Here is a 24,011-nt window from a genome sequence, read left to right on the forward strand (position 1 = left end):
GTGTATAATAAGATTTATATTGGAGAGGAAAAGTGCATTTATATCGTAGGTCCCATCGCACAAGCGTTGCTCGCGTATACTTCACAGTGAGCTGCAAACACATGAATCCATTTGTGTTATCTTCAAAAGCAGAGCGAGCTATTACTCATGGAGCACGCTCGAAGCTGCTGCCCATGTGAGCATCGCCAGATGGTTTTGGGGCAACTGAAACCAGTCCCAACACATACGCCCAGTCTCTTGTGTTCTTGTTAAAGTAAAAATTGGAAGTCATGTCCCATTGCTGCAATCTTTTGGAGATAACGGAATGATGTGATGAAGGAGATGAGGTGGCAGAAGCAAGATATCTATATACTGCTGCACTCAACCAATGTCCAACAGAGATGATATCGCGACACTGTCGTTTTCATCGGCCAGTATGTGCAGTACCACAAAGCTATGAATTGTGCCATGTACTAGCTCCAATCATGTATTTATACAACATCTACAAGCTTCTAAAATTGTTTCTTTCTTCTCCCTATCTATTCAAAAACTCATCTTCAAAAACACTGCAAGGCCTGGTGCATGCTACGCGCTCTTGCAGCTTCCTAAAGAAAAAAAAAAAACGGTTACGTAGCCAAGCATGTGGACAGTTCTTGTATCTTTAAACTCTACTCAAAACTCGAATAGACGTTCCTATTTCTGCCATAGGTTGCGGGCGTTCAAAACTCGAAATCGACCAGATCGCGTCGCTATAACGAACGCAAGAATTTCGGCCTGTTATGAACCAAATTCAACTAGAGATCTCCTATGATAGTTCTGCAAAGCCTCTCTGTTCGTGTCTCTACAGATATATAAAGGAGACTTCTGGCTCTATCACTCTGTGCATCATAATTCCACGAAAATACTGAACTATCTCCAAAAGCCTGATGAGTCTGGGGGATGGAGAAGAGGCCGGCGTTTGCGTGTACCAAAAGATACATCTACTTCGAGTCAGGATTCTCTCGAGTTGCTCCTTCCTCATTTACTCTTACACACATCAAAACTCTATGAGTATTCTTTGATGATCTGAGCAGTTCCATTTCAAAAGCAACACACGCACTCACATCTTTCATGAGACTACGACACAAAATCAAAAGTTACAAACCCACACTCCATGAGACCGTGCTTCCCTTCTCGAAAATGGGGTCTGATAAAACGCTCTTTGCAGTTCCATCACCCGAAACGAGGAGTATTATATCATTTGGATATGACCATCTCTGTCGATTCCCAAAAACCAAATCAGCTTGGAGATATGAGCAGAACTGTCCTTCTCTCTGCCTTCTAGTAACATTACGTCGCTAATCACATGTTTGGAACTCCAGTTGGACTCGACATATTATCCGTGAGAATGTATATAAACACCTTCTCAGAATGTACCTCGATCCCTTCTTCACTACACCTAAAAGCCTATTTCTTCCAAAAACTAGAAGCCATTCATGGATGGCGCTGGCCTCCTCGCGCTCTCAATGATTCGAAAATTCAACTGGAATGGGCAATGCTTCTGCGACTTCTTCGCCTTTCCAAACGAAAACAAAAAAGAACCCAATTCTATTCATGTTCTGTTCGAGAACCTGCGTCCCAGAAGCTGAAGCATGCATTCGTATGTGGAAATTTTCCAAAATAGTCAATGTCAGTCTGATGTCAGCATAGGTTCCCAACACCTTCACTACTACGACTTATGATCTGGAAGCTACCAACCGGCCCTCCGCAGATTCGAGTACCTCCAGCGACACATGACACGACCTCTCAAAATTGCTCTAAAATGTGCACTCTTCATATCATGTAAGATCTCTCGATAATCTAGATGCTACTGTAAAAGTTATGGTATAAGTATACAAGCCCGTCAAGATATTATATACAGTGATGATACCCAAACTCATGTCTGCGGAGCTGGAGCTTGTCCCTGCTGCGCAGACATAGCGGTACCATCTTTCGGCGGGCCTTGTGGACGCCCGCCTCTTGCGCCACCGCGACCACCACGGCCAATTCTGCCACGACCGCCTCTGGCTGCACCATCGGGGCCGGATGGGCGACCGCCGCCATCTTGTTTCTGGCCTGCCTTAGGTGGTGGGTTTGGCTTGGTGGCTGGCCCAGCGCTGACGTCGCGCTTGCCTTTACCGCGATCGGCTTCGTCTGCCCCTTCTTTCTTGTCTTGACCCTTTGTCTTACCACCTCGCCCACCACGACCCTTGCCTCTCCCGCGACCAGAAGTTTTTGAAAGCTTTTCGACCAGCTTCTTGGTCTGTTCCTCTTCCTCGATAACACGTCTGCTCTCCTGCTCCCACCATAGCTGGAACTCTTGCTCTTGCTGAATTTCCTGCAGGCTACGCTTGGCTGCTGCATCGCGTATCGAAGTCTTCTCTGCCTCTTGCAAGGATAAAATCTCCATCATACTGAGATGCTGACTTGGAGACGTCGGCGAGTGCTGTGGTAAGGGAATGTGGCGGACAGATCGAGGCGTTGGGATGGGATCAGTAGAGACTGACATGCCTCTCTCATTCGCAGCAGGACGAGCTTGGGAAGGCGATGCAGCTCCTGCATCATGACTTTGGGACACCGTCCGCTTGTCCTTCTGCTTCGATCCAGCACCCTTCTTTGCAACAGTTTGTCGCATAGTGAGTTGAGGCGTGCTTGATGCTCGGGAAGGCTCAGGCGATGGCTTCGGCGGCGGCGAGGGAGCAACTGCTGGAGCCACAACCGGACTGTTGCTTGGTTTCCTATGTGCAGCTGCTGTCCACGGGGAAACGGCTGGCGGCACCGGTTGGGGCTTCTCGATGGCTGTGCCGAGTTTTTGGGCCTGTCGTAGGCGATTCTTTTCCTTTTGCGACATCTTGATAGGCGCAGCCTTGACAGTTCGCTCACTCTCGCTCCGTGAAAGACCGATCGACAAGTTTGATGGTGTAGCTGAGGACTCTTGAGCCATAATATCCTTGAGTTCAAGCTTGGGACCAGCAAGTGGTGCGGTCACCCAAGGCTGACCAGGTGGCCTTGCCTCCTTGATAGCTGGCGGGGGAAGAGGGCTGACAGACTTGAACGGTATGTCACCCCCTTTGTTGAACGTGTGCGGTGATGGTTTTGGTATCGTGCCCCAGGGTGTCTCGGGAGATCCAACTGGTGTTTCTAGCGCCTTCTCGTCTCCGCTTTGCTCTGTGAACCGTGGGGGCTTGATCTTCTTTGGCACATCGTCGTCATCCTCGCCATCTGACATTTCGAACATGAGATCTTGGGCGGAGTTTTTACCCTTCAGCGCTGGCGACATTACTGGACTCTTTGCTTCTTTGGATACCCTTCTTCGATTGCGTTGACGTAATGGAGAAGCTGCCACTTCCTCCAGACTTTGAGCTCTGAAAGAGGATGAGAGATTGTCGCCATCGGCGTACTTGTTCGACAGTACTATCGCATCGACCTTGGCGCGCCTACCACGTTCTATCCTCTCAGCAAGCTCTGGGTAGCGCTCGAAGAGGAGAGCCTCAGCTCGCCCACTTCTTGCAAAAGGCAAGTAAGCGAGTTGATTCTCATGGGCGACTTGATTGAGCTCCAGCAGCAGGTCCTCGTCCAGTTCGTCTAGTGAGCCGTTCTGCATGACTGCCTCCAAACTCAGACATACGTATTCAAGGGCTGCGTCCTTGAACTCAGCGACCGAACTGGGAGCAACTGCTGTAAGAAGGGAGCAAACGTTTCGAGCGTTGACTATCGTCTAATTAGCGAATGCACGATAACATCAAATATGTATACATACCATAGCGACCGATCAGTCTTTGACAGATCTGCGACAGACGGTCTAGCATCAATTCATTGGCGACAGACATGACATCCATGACATGGTCGAGCAACTCGTCAAGTGCCAGCAAATCATTCAGGTCTTCGCTGGTAACATCCTCGAAAATCTCCTCACCAGCATCGGTGTAGAGATGGCGAACAATGAGCTCGAAAAGCTGCGTTTCCACATGCGTCAAATCAATGTGGACGAGCGGAGATTCCTCAGTCCGCCTTCCCGCGAGCCACTGACCGCCAGCACGTCCTCGGAACAAGCTTTCGAAGAAAGGACAGCGCTGGCAGATTACGTCCGAGTGTAGCAGCATCTGGCCATCAGCAAGGTCGACGATGACGTCGCCACTCTCGAAGAAAGACTGCTCCTTGATAGCGAGTTCCATATCCATGTGTAAGGATCTCCGTGGCTTGACCATCTGACGTACAGCAGGCTCGAGCTGTCGCATTTCGAGACGGGAAGCAATCTTCATCAATTCTGTCCGTACGGAACGGTACCTGTGTGCCAAGGTAGGGTAGTGCCGGGTGACGTTCCAGAAGTCCACAACAGAGTCGGTGTAGGCGTAGAGAACGAGGTTGAAGATGGTGAGGAAATCAAGACCTTGGAAGAGTACCAGAACTCTCCCACCCTCTGCCTTGACGGTCAGGAGGTCAGGCACGACATGTTCGCTGCCCTTCACCCTAAAGTCGAGCAGGGCGTCCCGCAAGACACGGCTGCGTCCAGCCAAGATGAACTCGTGAACGGGTATGCGGACGTCAGACAAAGTAGATCCAACTTCCATGTTATACGTCCGATCTGGCGTTGTCAACGAGCGCTGCAGGATATCAGTGATTTCCGCTTCCAGGTCCTTCGACTTCAAGACACGCTTGCGCAGACCTTGCGCTTCTGAAGCTCGGGTCCAGAATCTTGGTGTGGGCTCCTCATCGTCGGATGTTTCCTCGTAGTTTGTCAACTCGTGGAAAGAAAGCAACGGCGCTAGGTCGTCCCACAGCCCGGCTTCGTCCACACCGATCTGGTTTCTGGTAACATCGCAGTCCTTGCGGATGGCAGCGTATGCGCCGAATGCGGAGGCACGGACAGCAATCACCCGAGTCAGGCCTGACACACGCTGGAATTTGTAGTCTTTGGGCTTGGACTCTACAGCAGCAGTGACATTTGCATTCTTGATGGTCGCTCGCTTCGTACGTCTCCAGACGCTGCCAACCTCAGTGGTTAAGATGATAGAACCGTCCTGGTCGACATCAACATCTCGTGCTGCCATGTGGCTTTTCTTAGACGACCAGATACGGAACGGTGCAGACAAGGCTCCTCTAATTTGCTTCGGGTTTGTGGTTGATGTGCCGGCATCTTGGGCACCCTCTGAGCGCCGGCTGACAGCCACTGTGAAGACCTCACCAGAAGTAGACAGCGCACAAATGGTGTCACCACCAGATGTGATCTTGCTGATCCTGTTTGGCGCAGTATCATACTTTGTAGTCAACCAGCTCTCCTTGAGGAAGTTACTAGTGAACCCGTCCAAGGGGAAGCTGAGCTTTGCATAACCATAGTTCGCAAATACCCAAACCTCGCGGTTCTCCAGCAGACATACAGTAGCACCGTCAATGGCCGAGACTGAATGAATAGGACTGGAGAATAGTGCTGCAGCAATCTTCCTGGGGATGACCTGCATCTCCAGCGACCGAGCGTCTGAATCGACAATACCAAGTTGGCCTTCATTCTTGCCGAAGGTGTACAAGGACGTCGCAGTGTGAACGACCGAATGTATCCGAGATGCGGCAATACCTGTGACAACATCTCGCTTCAATGGTCCAAAAATCTGTCGAGGAATAGTTGAGATGGGATCGTCGTCCTTTACGGCGGGTTTCGGCAGCGCATACCCTAGCTGTCCGTATGCATTGTTACCCCACGAGTAGATCTCTCCCTCTTCGGTGATGGCCAGAGTGTGGTTCTGCCCCAACGCAACACCAGCAACTTTCTTCTGACCCAATCCGCCGCTTTCGATGCAGGTAAACTGATACCTCGTCGTTTCATTACCCGTGCCTAGACGACCGCCTGGACCGTGGCCACACATGTACAGATTGGATACAGGGTCGGTAGTCAACACAGCGGTATGCAACTTCGACATCCGCACGTCCTGAATGACTATCGGCGTATTGCGAATGTGAGTTGGAAGATCTACAGTACTGCGCGCTTGGAGAAGCCCGGAATCCTGCATGGGCGCTCCTGTCGCAGCCCAATACTGGTTCTGCCGCTCGCGGTGCTCCCTATAGAAACGCTGGAGGAGGTGATCCGGTCTGCGCAGAGTAATACGCTCCGGATATTGGCGGTCATCTTCGTCACCAAAACCAAGGGTGACGTTCTTGTTGCTGCCGAAAGTGTACACTTCATCTCCCTCAAGAAGTACAGGTGGGGCAATCAGCTTCTTGCGCGTCTCGTCATCCACGTCGCCACTGTCTCCGTGAGCCATCTCGTCGTCCGAGTCAGAATCGAAGGCGGGCGCTTCTTCTGGCCGCAGTGTTCGATCCTTGATAGTCATAGAGAACAAATCCAGGGGACCGTATCCTTCCTTGTCTTTGATCTTGACCAAACCCCGCGCATGCTGGTTGAACCCGCTGGAACCCTGACCAAGAATGTCCTGCGCATCGCGATTCAGAATGAGGCGTGCAATGGCGATGTTACCGAAGTAAAAGGCCCTGTGGAGCGCAGTCCAGCCATTCTCCGCATCTTGTATATACACGTCGGTCCACGGATGCTCCAGCAGTGCTTGCGCGAAGTCTACAGCGCTCTCCGCAGTAGATGACGCAGCATGGTGCAGAATAGTCATGCCAGCTGCATCCCGGCTGTTGATGTCAAACCGACTGAGATTCGCAGCCGCACCCATGCCCATCTTGCGGCCCTTCGCACTTGTTATTGGTGATGCATTATAACTCCCCGGGCTGCCGTTCACTGCTGTGGCAAATCCTCCGCCCTGCCAGCCTGCGAAGCCTTTCTGTGTTGCCGATCGGGCCGTATGCGTGGGGGTTGCGAGGACATGTCGAAAGTTGTCGACATCATCTTCGAGGTAGTATTTCCAGAGATAGCCGCTCATGTGCCGGTAGGAGGAGGAGTGATCCGAAGCTTTTACGAGTAGCACCTGGCCTCAACCTCAAGGGGTCAAAGCGTGTTTAAAGGTGCTGGCTGTAAAGCTGAGGACGACTCCAGGTGAGGGGGCTAAACGCGACTGGTCGGCGGTGTGAGACTGGGTGTGTCGTTGGCGTATGCGTGTTGGTATAGAAGTGGGATGCGTGAGGAAGGAGCAAGGTGGCAAGTCGTCGGAACGCGATTGTCGGTCGTCAGATTAGCGGGCAGGGGGTACGGTGTGGCGCACGTAGAGGATGTGTCGCGACAAGCTGCTTAGGCGATGTGTGCGTTTGTGTTTGCAGAGGGAGGCGCGAGTGGCGGGGCGCGAAATGGGTGTGGGTTGAGGTGCTAGGTATCTATGACGAAACTACCGAGGCGATAGTAGAGAGACGCTGAGTCGTTGTCGCGAGAGTCAAGATGAGTCAGAGTGAGTCTGCTATACTTCCTGAAGCTTCTGCAAATGCGAACGAGGGGTTAGTTATAGGTGGCAGCCGCGAATATGCTTCGGAGGTGCAACTGCGGGCGCAGTGTGGGATGGCCATGTCGAAGCCATGGGAATCAGCCAATGGCGTTCGTCCTCCTCTCCACAAGCTGTCGTCGGAGGTCGACATTGCTTCCAACGTAAGCCGTCTAGAGAAACTACAGTGGTGTATCATCATGTCCCCAAAGTCATGAGACGTCCGACACCGGCTACGAGATGTAGATGGAGGACGCAGAGCTGGGAGGACGCCAGTGTTGCGCGATGACGGCGGGCGCGCCTATGCTATATACCACGCAGCTTTCTCCACTCTGACTGGCGGTGAACCTATACTACGTGACAAACACTCAACTTGGCGCTTGTGGTCACCGTTCGGAAGGGCCTTTTAGACTTTGGGTGCGCTCGAAGGTGAGACTTGAGTGCAAAAGTAACGTGAACTGCTGCAGGGCGGAAGCTAGCCTCTGAAGGCTACTCGGACCTAGCGATGAGTTCACGACAAGGGAGCTACAGAGAAGGTCCGAAGACGCGGCGTCAATCACATCATCGAGCAGGCCATGATACCATATCTTGACTGCCATGCATCGATGACTGTCTCTGAACGACGCGCCAAGGCCAGCCCGTGAATATCAAAAGCAAGTGATGGATGCCTCGCAGCGCGTATGCGGCTGGACAGCCACAGGAGCCAATCCGTCCATTCATGCATGGGACATAGGCAGCAGTAGATGTATCGTGCATTCGACTTGTAGTGTCCAAAGTCGGAAGGAAGTACTGCGCAGACCCGCACTCGGACATGCAGGCTATACCCTTGTGCGTAATTGATCGTTCTCATGCGCTCCCACGACGCTGCCTGTTCTCCAGCCCATGACATGGATGATTTACGACGCGGAATCGCGTCTCACCGGCAACGCTATAGCACAGACGATGAGCAGATCTGGTGAGACCGGTCAGAGGCTGTGAAAAGGTAAGGTGAGGCGTCGAACGGTGCTGCATAGCCGGGAAGGCCAGCCAATGACACAATTGGCGGCTGGGATGGCACGCGTTGCTGGCTACAGGCGAGCAGGATTGCGCATTCGCGAAAAGAATGGCGCACCCCAGACAGGCAGCGCAATCAAGGTGGATAGGACGGTGGATAGGTGGATATGTATGCGCGCCTCGATCGGACGGTCTCGATTCGGAGGTGGTGGTGAAGGGCGCTAGCGCGGATCAAGCAGTGGCACTCGTCCATGCCAGCTCCCCCCATGTCTGTGTGAGCTCGCCGAAGCTTCCACATGTCGATGAGCACCTCCATCTTCCCCGGATTTGGCTCAAGTAAGACTGATTTCCCTCGTTGACCCTCACAGTCGCTAGCTTCCTGCAGCTTCCGATAGCTTTATCTTGCCCGGCCGACTACTGCACAGGTGCTGCATCGTTTATCTCGTGGCCGGCCCTTGCCTGGAGCTTAGCTATCTTCCTCGCTCGTCATTCGAACATCGCCGCGTGACTGACTCCCAGCGCATGCGTCCCAACACTCTCTGACTGTTCCAACGCCATCGCCTGCCTTTTCACGCCTCCGTCTGGGCAAAGACTCATCATCCGTATCTAGCTGTCGTCCCACTGCTCTGCGCCCAAATACATCCTCGACCTTCCAGTCGGGTGCTCAGCTTAACTCCGCTGCATCGCCCCAGGCACACACTTCACCCAACCTCAGGTTCCCACGCTGCAGACCATGGCTGCTGCCTGAGCCCTGCCTGCCTTCTGAACAAGTCCCCGCGTGCCCCAGTCTCCTGAGAGACATTTCTGACGGCTACTACGCGAACCTGACACTGGCTGCACTCGTGATGGCTACGCGCATTCATCCTCGCCTGTTTCCGCCGCTACCATAACCGTACTTGACACGCCCTCTGCCCTCGTCGCCAGGCCAGTCACGCCCTCTGCCCTTTTGTACCTGCAGGAGGCCGCCGCCGCCATGCACCCATACTCGCGCCCCTCGCCGCGGACAGCCTCGCCCGCCAGCAACCTCCAAACCAACCCCGCCCGAACCAACAACCAGCGGCATAGCCAGGATATGACTGCGTACTCAACCACCCCGCCCTACAGCGACCGCGGTGCCGAAGAATCAGAAGGCGAGATGATGTCGAGGGGAGAGCCCTCCTCCGAGTCGGATCAGCGGCACTATCAAAAGGTCAACCAAGTCATCCAGGTACGTACCTTTAGTCCCGTCTGGCACTGGGCGTATGCTAACCTCATCAGAACTTCTTCACCAAGTCAGCCCTTGCTGTGATATCATCTCGAGTATCGCTTCCGCCCGGATACAACAAGGATGGCAAGTTGAAGCACAACAAGTGGGTATGTCATCTATAGATGATCCCGACCTTTACACACCTCACTAACACGCCTCAGTTCAATGTCGTACTCCCCGATAGCGACGTGCTCCAACGCCAACTCACCGAGTGGAAACTCATGGATGCCATGGCCGGTCACCATCCATCGCTATGCATCGACATCTATCTGGACGTACAAGGACTCGGCCACAACCAGTCACTCGTTATACACGATGATGAGGGAAAGAGATGGGACGTTGCTGCAGCGCTGAATTCCGCGGATGCCGCCTCTCGATCGTCAGGCCGCACCGGCAAATCCACACAAATCGTGCTTGAGCGCTGGAGGGTGCACGTCGGAGACAAGAGCTCAATACAGCCATCAGAGCTCAATGATCCGCTTCCCAACGTATACAAAAAGGCCGTGGTCACATTCCGGTCGCTATTCGCCTATCTACGCTTCATGCCCGCTTTCAGATACAACAAGGTCATTGCCAAGCAACCTGCAAATGCACCCTCCCTGAAATTGAACTATCGCGTCTCAAATGGCGATTTCAGGAGTCCGCACGTCGATACTCTGAGTTTGCCGCTCTATCCTACCGACGAGAACGACAAGATTACAGAATTAAACACAATCGAGCCCACCAACTCGCCTGTAGGGCCTCTGTGTGTGACAGTCGAGTACCGCACCAACTGCGAGTTTAGTGTAGAAGACTCAGAGTCTCTGCTAAGCTCCCAGTTTATGGGCCTAGACGACACCTACTTTGAGCAAAGAACCCGCCAAGTACCCGGATCGCTTCCTGTCAACAAGATGAATGCGCAGGAGAGTCCTGATATTGGACAAGCATACGGCAGTCTCTCAACCTTCCATCAAGTTGGTCCGCCTACAGGAACGAGCCCAATCTCAGCTCTCCGCGCAGCCCGAGATATGCCCTCATCATCTCCAATGGAATCGCCGCCACAAAAACTGCCACCTAACCATCGCACTGCTCAAGGTTCCAAATCCTCTTTACGCTCTGTAGATACACCACAGTATCAACGGCGGACTTCGGTCTCTTTCCAGCCCTTCAAAGCCGGCTCACTCTCATCGTCTCCAGCCCTTGGAAGTGCGGTGCCTCCGTCTCCCACCAGCTCGTTAGGAAGGCCCGGTAGCTCACTAGGCCGGACTGCTACTCCAAATCCGCTCACCACACCACGCAACCGGACGTCGCTCAATGCGCTCCCACAAACGGCTCTTCGGGCACCTTCATTACCCAACGAAACTGTCATCACTTCTTCTGCGTCAAGCTCACCAAAGCCTGCACCCATCAGCCGTTACAGCAGTAGCTTCGGCCATCGGAGGAGCAAGTTTTCGACAGGGGGTAACAGCAAAACGGAGGACGACAACCTGAGTAGCGGGAAGGGAAGCCTCTCCTCGTCTATGCAACGCGGATCTGATACATTGAACGAGGGCACCGGTGGTAGCTCCGGCGAAGTCAGGACCGACGACGAGAACATCTCGGACTTCCTGAAGCTTCTCGAGTCGAAGAAGGATCTCAAGAGCTTCACTCGGAGCGATCAATCCGCCAAAGCAGCCACTATGCACAAGACTACTGCTCAGCTCTCAAAGTATCAACGGATGCGGGAGTCCCATACTGGACTGGCCGAATCGGTTTCCTCTTCGACGATGCTCCATCGATCGTCATCTTCCTCCAGCCGACACCTATCCAGCGTTCCCGCCATGATTGCTGGTACATCTGTGTCAACGGCTTCTTCGCCTGGCAAACCTATCTCGCCACACACTCCACATACACCAGCTATCCCTTCTCGACTCAGCGCAAATAGCATCGCTGAATACGACCAGCCAATTCGAAGCCGAAGTCGACCTAGTCGAGGGACGCGCGAACATGACCCGATCAACGTAGAAGAGCAGAGCGAGAGCGAAGACCAGAACATGAATGCCATCGCCATACCGACATCACCACGCCCATGGCACTACGCTCGCCGATCGAGCTCCGTCTCTCAGCAAAGACAGACACTACCTGACGATGAACCAGACGTGTTCGGCGTCCGATCGGCCAGTCTGCCATCGGAGGAGGTCGACCGCACTAACGATCTGCATCGTCTGACCAGCGCAGGTCTTACTTCTAGTGGCCTTTTCGCGCAAACGGAGCTACTCGCTAGTGGCAATCGCGATGGCCAAAATCCCGATAACGATTCTCGTGACGAACTGCCCCAGCCGTCGTCAACATCCAACATGCCTGCTAAGCGCGGCACCCCGGCTGGTGCACGCGGACGAGGCGGGTTCTTCTCGCATAGCTCTTCTACAAGCCTCAGCACAGGCGGCACCAGCTCGACTGAGCGTCAGAGCCGCTACAACTTCAACAGTCGCGCCGCAACCAACATCGACGACGACGAACCCTTGCTCTTCCAGATGAGCGAGATTGGTACTGGGGGCTCCCGGCGCAGTCTCGAGGAAGCACGAGGCGGATCGAGCACCAACAGCGGAGGCAAGCGTGGATCGTACTTCCGCTGATCCATTTCCATTCGACGTGACGCATCAAACATTTGCATTTCTCGACATCTATTTACATCTTTGTCATTGGCGTTCATGGGACATGGAGTCGGGATACCTTTACTGTCCCTTTAGCGCTGTTTACATACGTTGCGTATCTTCTTATCAGATTGAGTACCATGGCGGATGGATGGACCCGGCGTTTACAAATTAGGGTTTGCTTCTTGCACACGGCCGGGAAGGACATCTAACTCTCATGTAAGGAGTGGATTTTACATGTGATTGTCATCAGTGTTTGATGCTCAATGGCGCGGAGTTTTGGCATAGGGTACGGACATGGATATGGGTATGGATTCAGATCATCGAGTTAGCGCAGACGCCTTGATTGATCAATCGTTGCAGTATAAATGAATATGCTATCACTCCGCTCTATCGCACCTGCTTCATTCATGCCATTCAACTCGTGTATTCGTCTAAGCGTGACATTATGTCATGTTATACATACTAATACAGCGCGTCTCTTAAACACGACTCCGTCTACGCCTTGGGCTTGACGCCCTTGTGGATTGCCGCAATCCCGTTCGTCAAATTCTCATAACCCTTGCCCGGCACCAAAAACCCAGCATCCCGAATCATGTTGCTGAACTCCGTCTGACTAGGGAAGCGCGCGATGCTCTCCACAAGATACTGATAACTATCCCTATCCCCCGCGACCAACTGTCCAATCAACGGAATGGCACCGAAACTCCACCGCTGGTACACGGCGTCGAAAAGCGGGTTGTCCACTTTGCTAAACTCAAGACAGGCGAACACGCCACCAGGCTTCAGCACACGGAATGCTTCCTTCAGCGCAATCTCCTTGTGTGTGAAGTTGCGGATACCAAACGCCACGGTATACAGATCGACGCTGGACGAGGGAATCATATCCAGTTTCTCAGCATTCGCCTCTACAAAGTCGAGGCGCGGGGAGCGGGCGTAGGGAGTCTGCAAAGAGCGCTTGCGGCCTTCGGCGAGCATGTCTGGGTTTATGTCTGCGACGGTGACTTTGGTGTGGGCGTCGTGGTTGATGGAGGAGGCGTGGTCGAGCATGCGGAAGGCGATGTCGCCGGTGCCGCCGGCTATGTCGAGGATGTTCATGCCTTGCTGCTTGTCACCGGAGGAGGTGAGGGGGTTGCGGCCTGGGTTCAGGTTGCGGACGAAGTGGTCTTTCCAGAGGCGGTGGATTCCTAGGGACATGAAGTCGTTCATTGAGTCGTAGGATGAGGCGACGGAGGAGAAGACAGCACCGACTGTTTCGTTAGCATTTCATTCCGTAAGTGTCGTAGAAATCAATCGCCCACCTCGCTGCTCCTTCAGGGCCTCGGATATCGTCTCAAAGCCAAAATGCGTCGTTTGCGGGCCATCCTGCGGAGACTTCGGGGGTGGCGTCTGCTGCGCCTGTCTGACAGAGCAGGAGAAACACCTATATGGCTCCCTCGCTACCCTCCTCTTGCTTCCACCGAGCAGCTGGCGCCCTATTCTCTGTCGTGAAGCCTGCATGTTGCGACAGTCTGGTGTTGTCGATTGTCGGAATGGCTTGGCGTCGACTTTCTCGAATGCGCAATGACACGCGCATAGACGGCCGGGGGTGCGCTAGCGGCCGCTGGAGAGCAACCAAAGTACCGCGGCCAACATCATGTTACGCCGACGCTTGCCGCCAATCCATCCTTCCCCAGATATTGATATACCGCCCTCCCCGCACTCGTGAACATGTAGATTGTCAAAATGTCCTTCCGCTATACTTCGCGGATATTACGCTCACAGAGGCTTTCGAGCCTACAGACTCGCCTCAATGGGTCGCGGAATGCTGCAAACACGCCGTGGCAGACGTGTCGGGGTGTTGCCTCGACGCCTACGGCTGAGAGGTGTGTATGCCGTCTGGAGATTGTTGAGATGAAAGGCTGACGTCTTTTGCAGAGTTCTCTTCCCTGGAGCCCTGAACAGCGAGTTTACGAATACTATGGAGTTCATGCAACCCGCTCAAACTCAGGCGATATCGACGTACCGTGTCATGAACCAGTATGGAGAGATCATAGACAAAGAGATTGGTGTAGAGACCACAGACGAGGAGGCTCTTGTGATTTACAAGAACATGGTTAAGCGTCAGTGAATTTGCTCCTCAGTCCAAACACTATTGACGGGTTGTAGTGAGCATAATGGATCTCCTCATGTTCGAAGCGCAACGGCAAGGAAGACTGTCATTCTACATGGTAGGTCAAACACCAACTATGTGTGGAGTTATATACTGATGAAACAAGGTCTCCGCAGGCGAAGAAGGCATATCCATCGGCTCCGCGAGCGCCCTCTCTCCCGCCGACGTCATCTTCTGCCAATACCGTGAATCAGGCGTCTACCTCCAGCGCGGATTCACTCTCTCCTCGTTCATGAACCAACTCTTCGCAAACACAAAGGACAATGGCCTCGGACGAAACATGCCCGTCCACTACGGAAGCAAAGAGCTCAACATCCACACCATCAGCTCAACACTGGCGACGCAAATACCCCATGCAGCAGGCGCCGCGTACGCACTCAAGATGCAAAACATCCAGAACCCAGAAACCGAACCGCGAGTAGCAGTGTGTTACTTTGGCGAAGGCGCAGCCAGCGAAGGAGACTTTCATGCCGCCCTCAACATCGCAGCCACCCGCCAAGTACCCTGCATCTTCATCTGCCGCAACAACGGCTACGCCATCTCCACACCCACATCCGACCAATACCGCGGTGACGGAATCGCCTCCCGTGGCGCAGGCTACGGCATCGCTACCCTCCGCGTAGACGGCAACGACATCTTCGCTGTCCGCCGCGCAACAGCCGAAGCACGCCGTCTGGCTCTACACGATGGCGGCCGACCTGTGCTCATCGAAATGATGGCATACCGCGTCGGCCACCACAGCACATCAGACGACTCCTTCGCGTACCGCCAACGCGTCGAAGTCGAGGACTGGAAACGCCGCGACAACCCCATCACGCGACTTAGAAAGTGGCTTGAAGGCAAAGAACTGTGGGACGACGCCAAAGAGAAGGAACTTCGAAGCTCGACGAGGAAAGAAGTACTTAGGGCGTTTGAAGAGGCGGAAAAGGAGAAGAAGCCTAGCATCAAGAATGCGTTCGAGGGGGTGTGGGAGGAGCTGACTGAGGAGCAGAGGGGTCACGTTGAGGAGTTAAAGGATATCCTGGTTAGGTATCCGAAGGAGTACGATCTTGGGTCGTTTGAGGGTGGACTGAAGGGGTTGGATGACTTGCTTGAGAAGAAGAAGTAGAATATAGATTCTGTACTTGCATAGGCGGTGGCTTCTTGTATGCACAAGGATCGCATCGTTCATTATGACTGTTGATGCTGCAAATATTTCGATATTTCAGTATACCAATTTGCATCCAGCCTGACTTTCAGTTCCCACCACATCCCTCGAGTCAAATGAGACATATCCCTAGCAGATCAACTATTCCTTATCTCAAAGATTGTCGAACATGACGCTCTAGGCCCATGACGTAGCAGCCCTAACAGCCCATCTCATCACACACTACAGATGTAGCACGAAGCCATCAAGGTACCCGAGCACGTGAAGCGGCAGGCAACGGGCGGTCGCAGCTAGCTGAAGCTTTGCACAACATGTCAAAAGCTGTGCGATGTGACGCATATGCACGTTACATTGATCAGGTTTGCAAAGAAAGAAATTAAATTGCGCGGGTATCTAGTGTCATCTGTGTTACGTAGCATCGACCAGCCAGTCGGGATCTGCGTCTTCGTCTTCGGGGTCTTCCATCATGAGTGAACCGGTCTCTGATGGAGATGAGGAGGGTGGAGAAGGCATTTCGGCGTCGGTGTTGGGGTTCGATATGAGCTTGGATTCCTCATCTCGCTCCATAGACCTCTTCTTTGCTTGTTCTTCTGCGCTTGTTTCATTTGTACCTGGCACTTCTTCGGGTATGAAACCTCCCGCGTCATCTGCAGGGCCATCAAGCGGTGCGGTTCCGCCCTCCGATTTGACAGCATTTCCAGACGGGCCGGCCTCATCTGAGCCATCACGGACGAAGCCTCCGCCTTCTTCTTCATCCTCGGAAGAGTAGATCTGACCAAAGCTACTTCTACGCCGAGGGAGCAACTGCTGTGAGTCTAGGATTGAGCTTTCAAAGCTTTGATGTCGATTCAAACTGATGGGTGCTGCACGATCGCTCTCATCTGGTATGAAACCACCGCCACCATCACCATCATCGTCATTGTCCGGCAGGAACCCGCCGACTCCGTAATCCTGCTCTGGTGGTTGGTAGCCACGAGCTGACGGTTCGGCGATATCTCCTTCGTCGGGGAAGAAGCCTCCTGCCATCTCCTGTGCCGCCAGCTCTTTGTCTTCTTTGCTGATCTCCTCTTGCACGTCGATAGCCGGGCCTCTTTCGCCATCAATCTCAATGGCATTGACCCGTTGTGCAATACGTAGACCGAGGAAGAAGCGTCGCCAAAGTCGTAGGGATTCAATCCTGCGCGCTTCGGCCTCAGCTTCTTCCTGCTGGTGCTCCATGCCGTCAATGACCGCTTGCACAGCATCTGCATACTCCTGGGCGACTACAACACCTTGGATGATTGCAGTACCATGGCGACCCTTGAAGGAAAAGCCAGTCACTGCATCTGCAAAGTCTACACCGACGATACGCGCTGCTTTCGACGCGAGCTTGTGTCGGATATGCGTACCACCAGGCGGACACATGGATGGGACGTAGAGGTCAAGGTTCCCGTAGGCATTGCGCGGCACGCGACCTCGGACAACTGGAGGAGGGACATAGAGCTCGGTCTGGAACTCTGCGAAGAGACCAGCCCCAACTTCATCAGCTTCTTCATCGACATCCATATCTGCGCCGATTGAAGGTCTCCTTCCCTTCTTGGGCTTCGCACGCTTGAGTGGCTGTTCGCCGACTTTCACGTCTCGACCCATGCGATACCATTTGTCCGCTGTCCGGACCAAATGTACGTTTGTGCGACGGTAGATAGGTTCCATCTTAGGATTCATAGCGCTACCACAGTTGACTTTGCCGACCACGTTCAGGGGGTGTATCACCTCATTATGCTTGAGATGTCGCTCGAGAACATAGACTGGATGGCCTCTGAAATCTTGCACGTTCTTTGGAATGCCTTCCGCTGCTTCCTTGCGGGCCAAAGTCGCGTCTTCCATTTGGTCTCTGTCAAGAGTGGTTCTACGCTCGAAGAAGCTCATCGTACGGCGCCACCATCTGTTTCCATCAGGAGTACTTTCGACGCGGTATTTCCGCGTCTTGGCATTGTACGCTTTCGCGTATCTTCGTGTGACGTCCTTGGCGGTATAATCTTCATCAAACGCTATCGCATAGGAAAGACTGTTCTGGGAGAAGCTAAGGGGCGGCTCTAGCTTCTCAGGCGAATTGACAGTAAACGTTGAGTGTGTATCGATTGGTACCCACTTCTGGTACGAAGGATTAAGCACTTCGACCCAGTATACTGGATACGGCGTATGGTAGGCTTTCTGCTTCTTAGGCGTTACACCTGTTTTATTGAGGACGGCATGTCGCTCCCCCATCACACGTTCAAGTCTCGAGAGCTTCTTGTTACGAGGACCTTGCGACTTGGGTTTTGTCGGGCTTGGCTCTGCCGGCTTATTGTACGGGTCGATGACTATGGTGTTCTTCTGAGCGCTCGGCTTTTGCGGCGTCGCTCGCTCGGCTGCAGAAGAAAAAGGCAGCGGTTGTAACGAACATACTAGTCTGACCTCAATCCCAATGCCGCGGAGAAGGGCACAAAACAACTGCGTCCCTACATCTTGTGAGCCCTGTAAAGTGTGTGCCGCGGTACGAAACTCGTCCTTGTCCATCGGGTCATCAAGGTCGTCAAAGTCTGAGAACGGCCGGATAACAGCTTCGGCTTCGGCCCATCTAGGCTTGTACATGCCTTGAGCCGTGATTCTGAACCGCTTCGACCACAGCACCTTGAGCTCGTTCATGCCATCTATGAAGTGTTTCGAGGCCGAGTACTGTGACAGGTCGGGATTTGGTACCAGGTTAGACAAGGTTTTGGAAGGCACAATCTTGCGTAGTGTGCTCTGCACTCTCCTGTCGTTACACCAGGCATTTCTGCGATGGACATGGTAGAGCAGACAAAGAATGTGCATCTTATGTATATCGACGCGTCGCTTCTTTTCGACCGATGTTATCGCCCGCCGGCGTACCTTTCTCCTGGTCCCCGTGTCCTCCGTCTTCTTGACTCCCATGGTGATAGATATGTCGCCAATCTGGGGCGCAGCTTCGACACCTTCGTCAGGGTCGTCGGTATCGTCGCCGTCAGCAAGCGCGTCTTCCCACTCCATATCGCTGTCATCTGACTCGTCCGAGTCGATGATGGTCTGTCGCACTCGTTCGCTCGCGTGTGGCTCTTCATTGATGGTAGATTGAGCTGGAGCAGTGGGCCGCGATCGCGTGTGCGACGGCATCTGGGACTGTGATGGCGCATCTTTGGATTGCGATGACGCAGGAGATGATGATTCGGGAGCACCGGTAATCGGTCCCTGCTGTCGTACTGGTTCAGTGTGGTGCTCAGGGCTTTTTTGTCTTCCTGGAGGCGCCGTCTTTCTTTTCTTGAGCGGGGGTTCCTTCTCGTCTGCGCTGGTGGGTTTTGACGTCTGCTCTTCGCGCAGCATTTCCTGGAAAACGGCTGGCACACCCTCATCCTCCTGCGCCTTCTTTGCGCTCCGTGTCGATCGCCTCGGAGTAGCCGTTTCCGCGGGCTTTCGCGACCTTCCTCGCGCGCCTGCCATGCTTACTGTCACCTGTAGAGTCGGCGTGATGAGTGTGGATGCGAAGGCTGTGATATTTGCGGTCGAGAGCTACACAGCGCAACAACACTAGTCATGGCTACGACAAGCGGAGATACGGATGCATGCAGTCCTGGCCGTTTGTGGGCGTATTGCCTTGCTGCGGTTCGGCATTGGAGCGGATGAATGCCAACTCTGATGACGCAATCTTTGAAAAGCGCGCTATCACGTGTTGGGCCAAGCTCACGCGTCTGCTTCTGTGCACCACATACCCCACCAGAATCAGTGCTTGAATTACATAGTCGTCAATTTTGGTCCACACGCAGCTAACGCCACGATTTGAGACGAATGCGCGCCCCACATGTCCATTGCGGCTCCCATGTGTCGTGCCCACCACTTCAACAGACAGATCGGTTGGTCGTGATGGACCATGTATCGCACTTATGCAACCTGATACCAAAATGATCCTATAAACTAAAGGTACTCGGTGAACTCAACACTTACCTCATCAAAGCCAGATACAACGACTACCTGCAGACTGGTTTGCTTGAGTGCAACTCAGAAGCAATAAGCTTCGTCGTACAGGCCGGCGTGCTCTTTGAGACTGGTACCCGAGCGCCACGAAGGTTACTACCATATAAAACCGGTAGCCTATCGTTCTTACCCAGGTCGGTATCGCTTGTGCGCCTTGTGGAAAGTGTACCACAGGTGTCAGTATGATTGTGGGTATCAGCAGTCTACCGCTACTCAGGGTTATGATCATTCTCAAAGAAGCTTGATACAGAAGTCGGTAGAAGAACGAAGTATGTTGGTCATAGAGGTGTCTGGTATTGGCAGCGTCCATGTTTATGAGTACTACAACGTCGTGGCTACCCTCTATATCACACCTTTGCCCCTACCACATTCAGGAAGACACGATTGCCAAGTGCCTACTGTCTTTCCACCTCTGGTTTGCATCTCTGAACAACACTATCAACGCCAACATCAACATTAGTATTAACACCAGGATCACAATCTATCATTACGAGAACTACTTGTCATGGAGATGTCCATGGTTACCGCTGTAAGTGGGCGTACTCTCCGCACCCGTCTCCAAGGAATCTATCCTACGGACAGTCAAGATCAGACAACAACATCACCTGCGCCCAATCCGCATGAGGACGAGTACCCGGTACGAACACCATATACCAACTCTTCGTATTCTCGGGCTGAAGAGCCGGAGCCTGTTACCTTCCCAACCAACGGGGTTCAATACATGAATCAAGCGTCAGGGTCAAGACCAGAGAACACAGCTTCTTCACATACAGAGTCCCAGCCTTGGCATCTAGCACCATCTAGAATACGCTTTTGTAGTCCCTCATCTTCGGATAGTGAGATCGCTGCGACACCGCTGAACCTTGATGGAGCGCCAGATCTAGCATCCCAATCAGAAGCACCAAACCCACCGTGGGGAAATTGTCCTTTCCCCCACGTACAAACCAAGGAATATATAGAGAATCCAGCACCAGTAGCTGAACCTGATCCGACGCCAATGCCTGTTCCACGGGCCAAGTCACATCATCGACCGCTTTGGGCAGTTTCCAGTTGCTGCTTAGCACGCCGAACCCATTCACCTCCAGCGACGACCCATAGCGAAGATGATCAAATTTCTATCAAGACAGAGAGGGACTCTAGTTTCGATGAACCACATGACCATCATAACACTATGGGTACTTGCTGCTCGGAGTTGCATCACTCAAGTGTGGACTCCTCGCTAAAAAATCTAGGGGAAACCACGATTTCTGGCGAACATGATGACCCTGAGCTCGGTCCTCCGAACTTCGAGCGTGTCGTTCTCCGAATCGATGGCCTCAAGTGTGGATGTTGTGAGTCGGGTCTTTCACGAATCGTTGAACGCGTCCCGAATATCAAGAACTTTCAGCTGAACACTGTACTTGCTCGAGTTGAGTTAGAGCTGGATACCAATCGTCTCTCGGTTAGCAAAGTTATCAAGATGCTAGAAACCAGGACCGGATACAGATTCGAGGAGCAGATGGTATCCGACGGTCAAGTCTTGGAGGTCATCGTCACCGACCCTAGGCGCATGCAGCACGCCGGTCGACCAGATGGTGTCATACGCCTTAAAGTCCCTGAACGAGCGCCGTGGCGTCCTTTCGCTGTGCTAAGTGGGCGCACCAGCACAACTCTGAAGGAAACGACCACAGACGACGCCGATGGAGATTGCGAAATTCCAAAGATCCGCGTACCACCGACCAAGATATACTACGATGCAACCATAATAGGGGCCCGAGATGTTCTCAGGCACTATCGTCAATTTGACCCAGATCTACGCCTGGCGCCTATGGCTGCAGACCCGGGGCTTGATTTAGGAGCAAAGCAGACCATAAGAGCCCTGAAATGGTTTTTGCTGTCACTCATCTTCACGATCCCCGTCCTCGTATTCGCCTGGACACCTGTCGGGAGACGCTCTAGAGGTCCTCCCAACTCAATCTATCTCCCCGGTTTACACACCTCCCTAGCACTCGCCACTGTAGTGCAGATCATCGCCTTGAAAGAGTTTTTCCCAGGCGCAATGCGGTCACTTTACCACTCTCGCGTCTTCGAGATGGACTTCCTGATCGCGTTCAGTACGACAATGGCCTACAGCTTTAGCGTCGCTTCTTACATCTTCCAAGTCAGAGGCAAGCCACTAGAGACGGGGTCGTTCTTCGAGACGTCTACTCTCCTGGTAACACTGATCTTGCTGGGTCGTGTTAGTGGCATATCTACTTACATATAAGACGAAAGCTGACGCCTGTCTTCAGGCCATCAACGAGTTCGCCCGTTTTCGCGCCGCAAAGTCGGTATCGTTCCGATCTCTTCAGGTTGACGAGGTGAGTCCAGAGCGTTCGAGACACAGGTGACACGAGCGCTGATTCTGCTCCTCACTTCTGCAGGTCACGCTTATTGCCCATCCGGAGGAGTCCAACTCTTGGTCCAACGCCCCGACAACCAAGATTGACACTCGGCTACTCCAATACGGTGACTTCTTCACGATACCGCCTCATACCATGGTAGCCACGGATGGTGTTGTTGTGTATGGAGGCTCCAATGTCGACGAGTCCATGATAACTGGCGAATTCAAACCCAATGCGAAAGGCCTGGACTCCGAAGTCTTTGCCGGCACCAACAACGGGGATAGGTTCCTGGTGGCGAGGCTGACAAAGCTCCCTCACGAGAACTCTGTGCAGCGAATCGCAGCTTTGGTGGAAGACGCAGAATTGACAAAGCCGGGAGCACAAGCACTTGCGGACCAGATCGCTGGTTGGTTTGTGCCTGTAATGGCCTCAATCGGGCTCACAGTCTTTCTCATCTGGCTCTTCGTCGACAAGTACCACAACAAGAAGGATTGGCGGAGTGCGGTACTGTCAGCGATCACCTATGCTATTGCTACATTAATTGTGTCGTGTCCTTGCGCTATCGGGCTCGCTGTGCCTATGGTTGTACTCATCGCGAGCGGAGTAGCGGCACGATATGGTATCATCTTCAGAGATCCACAGAAGCTCGAGATCGCGCGCAATGTTACGGATGTCATCTTTGACAAAACCGGAACTATAACTACCGGAACGCTCAAGGTCGTTAATGTTCCCAGGTACCGTCATACAGATCACGCTCATACAAAGGGCCTGCTGATGGGCCTCTTGAAGGACATCAAGCACCCTGTGTCTATGGGGATCTCGAGCTGGCTGGCACAAGATAGGCTTGTCCACAAAGACTTCCAACCTCTGGAAGTCACAAACATTATCAGTGTTCCCGGTCAAGGAGTCCAAGGCACATGCGCGAAGACAGGAGTTGAGATCCGGGCCGGGAACGCCGAGTGGCTGGATATTAACGTGATGGGACCAGAGACCAATACGATGTGCTACTACACGTATGGCGGAGATCTTCGCGCCAGCTTCGAGCTGATGGACCACCCTCGCCCAGGAGCGGAAATGGTAATTCAGAAACTGCTAGCCCGAGGGGTCAAAGTGCACATGCTGAGTGGCGACACTGCCGGCGCCGTTACTAGCATTGCCAACAGGCTCTACATCCCTGAGGGAAACACCAAGGCATGTTGCAAGCCGGAAGGCAAGATAAACTACGTACGCGACCTCCAAACACCCGGAAAAGTCGTCATGTTCGTGGGTGACGGGACGAATGACTCTGTGGCGCTCAAGCAGGCGCATGTCGGAGTCCATCTCAACCAAGGCTCAGACATCGCAAAGAGCGCGGCTGATGTAGTCCTTATGACCACACGTCTCCACGATATTCTGATCCTACTCGACATTTCCTTCGCTGCATACCGACGTATACTTCTGAACTTCAGCTGGTCGGCCTTGTACAATGTAGCCGTCATCCTCCTGGCAGCCGGCGCGCTCGTCAAGGTAGGCGACCAAATCAGGATCAAACCGCAGTGGGCTGGGCTGGGTGAGCTCGTCAGCGTCTTGCCCGTTGTCTTGATTGCATTCCAGATGCGATGGCGGGACTATGGCAAGAATTACAGGATGATCGAGGCGGAGTATCAGAAGGTCGAGGCGCCGAGGCGAGAGCGTCGTATACGTACGCGTGGTAGCTCTTCGGCTGATGGTACTGGGTGCTGTGAGATCCCAACGACGAGGTTGGCGCAGGTTGATGCTTTTACGAGGAGGAATGACAGGAGCAGGCTTCGGAAGTTTCTTCTGGGGAGTGCGTCATGAGGATGTTTTCTTGATGTATTTGTATTTTGCTTTTTGCGGCATTATGAGCATAGCGTAGAATGGACTGGCACCAAGTCTTTCTCCACCAAGCGTATTCTTGATGAGCTGTGGTTCTCACAATTAGAACCCAACCTAAAGGCAGACCTTGCTACCAACTCTATTAGTTGCAACCTGTACAACTATGTATCTGGGAAACGAATCCGTAAAAACAGGTAAAGTTAGATTATACGAGCTTCTTCCCAATCTCACGTCTTCTCCCAACGCTTCTTTTCCCGCACCACTTTTGAGACGCTCGTTCTCCCTTCGTA

The 24,011-nt window shown here is 53.2% G+C and overlaps 7 protein-coding genes across 7 annotated transcripts; 3 read left to right on the forward strand and 4 right to left on the reverse strand.

Moving 5' to 3' along the window:
* Positions 1-1,739: 1,739 nt before the first annotated feature.
* CC77DRAFT_83435 (hypothetical protein) lies at positions 1,740-7,099 on the reverse strand. Its single transcript, XM_018533341.1, has 2 exons — positions 3,758-7,099; positions 1,740-3,708 (listed from the first exon to the last, which is right to left on the reverse strand). Exons 1-2 carry the CDS (start codon positions 6,873-6,875, stop codon positions 1,895-1,897), a joined length of 4,932 nt encoding a protein of 1,643 aa, XP_018386256.1. The 5' UTR covers positions 6,876-7,099; the 3' UTR covers positions 1,740-1,894.
* A 1,915-nt stretch (positions 7,100-9,014) lies between these two features.
* CC77DRAFT_83480 (hypothetical protein) lies at positions 9,015-12,627 on the forward strand. The gene is made up of 3 exons (XM_018533347.1): positions 9,015-9,564; positions 9,615-9,710; positions 9,765-12,627. The coding sequence occupies exons 1-3, from the start codon at positions 9,331-9,333 to the stop codon at positions 12,195-12,197; spliced, it is 2,763 nt and encodes a 920-aa protein (XP_018386257.1). The 5' UTR covers positions 9,015-9,330; the 3' UTR covers positions 12,198-12,627.
* CC77DRAFT_989103 (ubiquinone/menaquinone biosynthesis methyltransferase ubiE) lies at positions 12,568-13,757 on the reverse strand. The gene is made up of 2 exons (XM_018536285.1): positions 13,517-13,757; positions 12,568-13,465 (listed from the first exon to the last, which is right to left on the reverse strand). Exons 1-2 carry the CDS (start codon positions 13,713-13,715, stop codon positions 12,714-12,716), a joined length of 951 nt encoding a protein of 316 aa, XP_018386258.1. The 5' UTR covers positions 13,716-13,757; the 3' UTR covers positions 12,568-12,713.
* Positions 13,758-13,865: 108 nt separating this feature from the next.
* Positions 13,866-15,650, forward strand: CC77DRAFT_1050204 (hypothetical protein). Its single transcript, XM_018527616.1, has 4 exons — positions 13,866-14,080; positions 14,133-14,317; positions 14,364-14,425; positions 14,474-15,650. Exons 1-4 carry the CDS (start codon positions 13,941-13,943, stop codon positions 15,473-15,475), a joined length of 1,389 nt encoding a protein of 462 aa, XP_018386259.1. The 5' UTR covers positions 13,866-13,940; the 3' UTR covers positions 15,476-15,650.
* A 181-nt stretch (positions 15,651-15,831) lies between these two features.
* On the reverse strand, positions 15,832-18,991 carry CC77DRAFT_962962 (DNA repair protein Rhp41; the record flags this gene model as incomplete). The annotated part of the gene is made up of 1 exon (XM_018535657.1): positions 15,832-18,991. The coding sequence occupies one exon, from the start codon at positions 18,989-18,991 to the stop codon at positions 15,923-15,925; it is 3,069 nt and encodes a 1,022-aa protein (XP_018386260.1). The 3' UTR covers positions 15,832-15,922.
* A 300-nt stretch (positions 18,992-19,291) lies between these two features.
* Positions 19,292-19,930, reverse strand: CC77DRAFT_83600 (hypothetical protein). Its single transcript, XM_018533349.1, has one exon. It carries the CDS (start codon positions 19,830-19,832, stop codon positions 19,497-19,499), a length of 336 nt encoding a protein of 111 aa, XP_018386261.1. The 5' UTR covers positions 19,833-19,930; the 3' UTR covers positions 19,292-19,496.
* Positions 19,931-20,027: 97 nt separating this feature from the next.
* Positions 20,028-23,703, forward strand: CC77DRAFT_1031215 (heavy metal translocatin; the record flags this gene model as incomplete). Its single annotated transcript, XM_018526647.1, has 6 exons — positions 20,028-20,159; positions 20,646-21,740; positions 21,793-21,861; positions 21,952-23,391; positions 23,422-23,442; positions 23,479-23,703. The coding sequence occupies 6 exons, from the start codon at positions 20,028-20,030 to the stop codon at positions 23,701-23,703; spliced, it is 2,982 nt and encodes a 993-aa protein (XP_018386262.1).
* Between the last annotated feature and the right edge of the window lie 308 nt (positions 23,704-24,011).

This window comes from Alternaria alternata (genome assembly GCF_001642055.1).
Source record: "Alternaria alternata strain SRC1lrK2f unplaced genomic scaffold CC77scaffold_10, whole genome shotgun sequence".
NCBI classification, from domain to species: Eukaryota; Fungi; Ascomycota; class Dothideomycetes; order Pleosporales; family Pleosporaceae; genus Alternaria; species Alternaria alternata.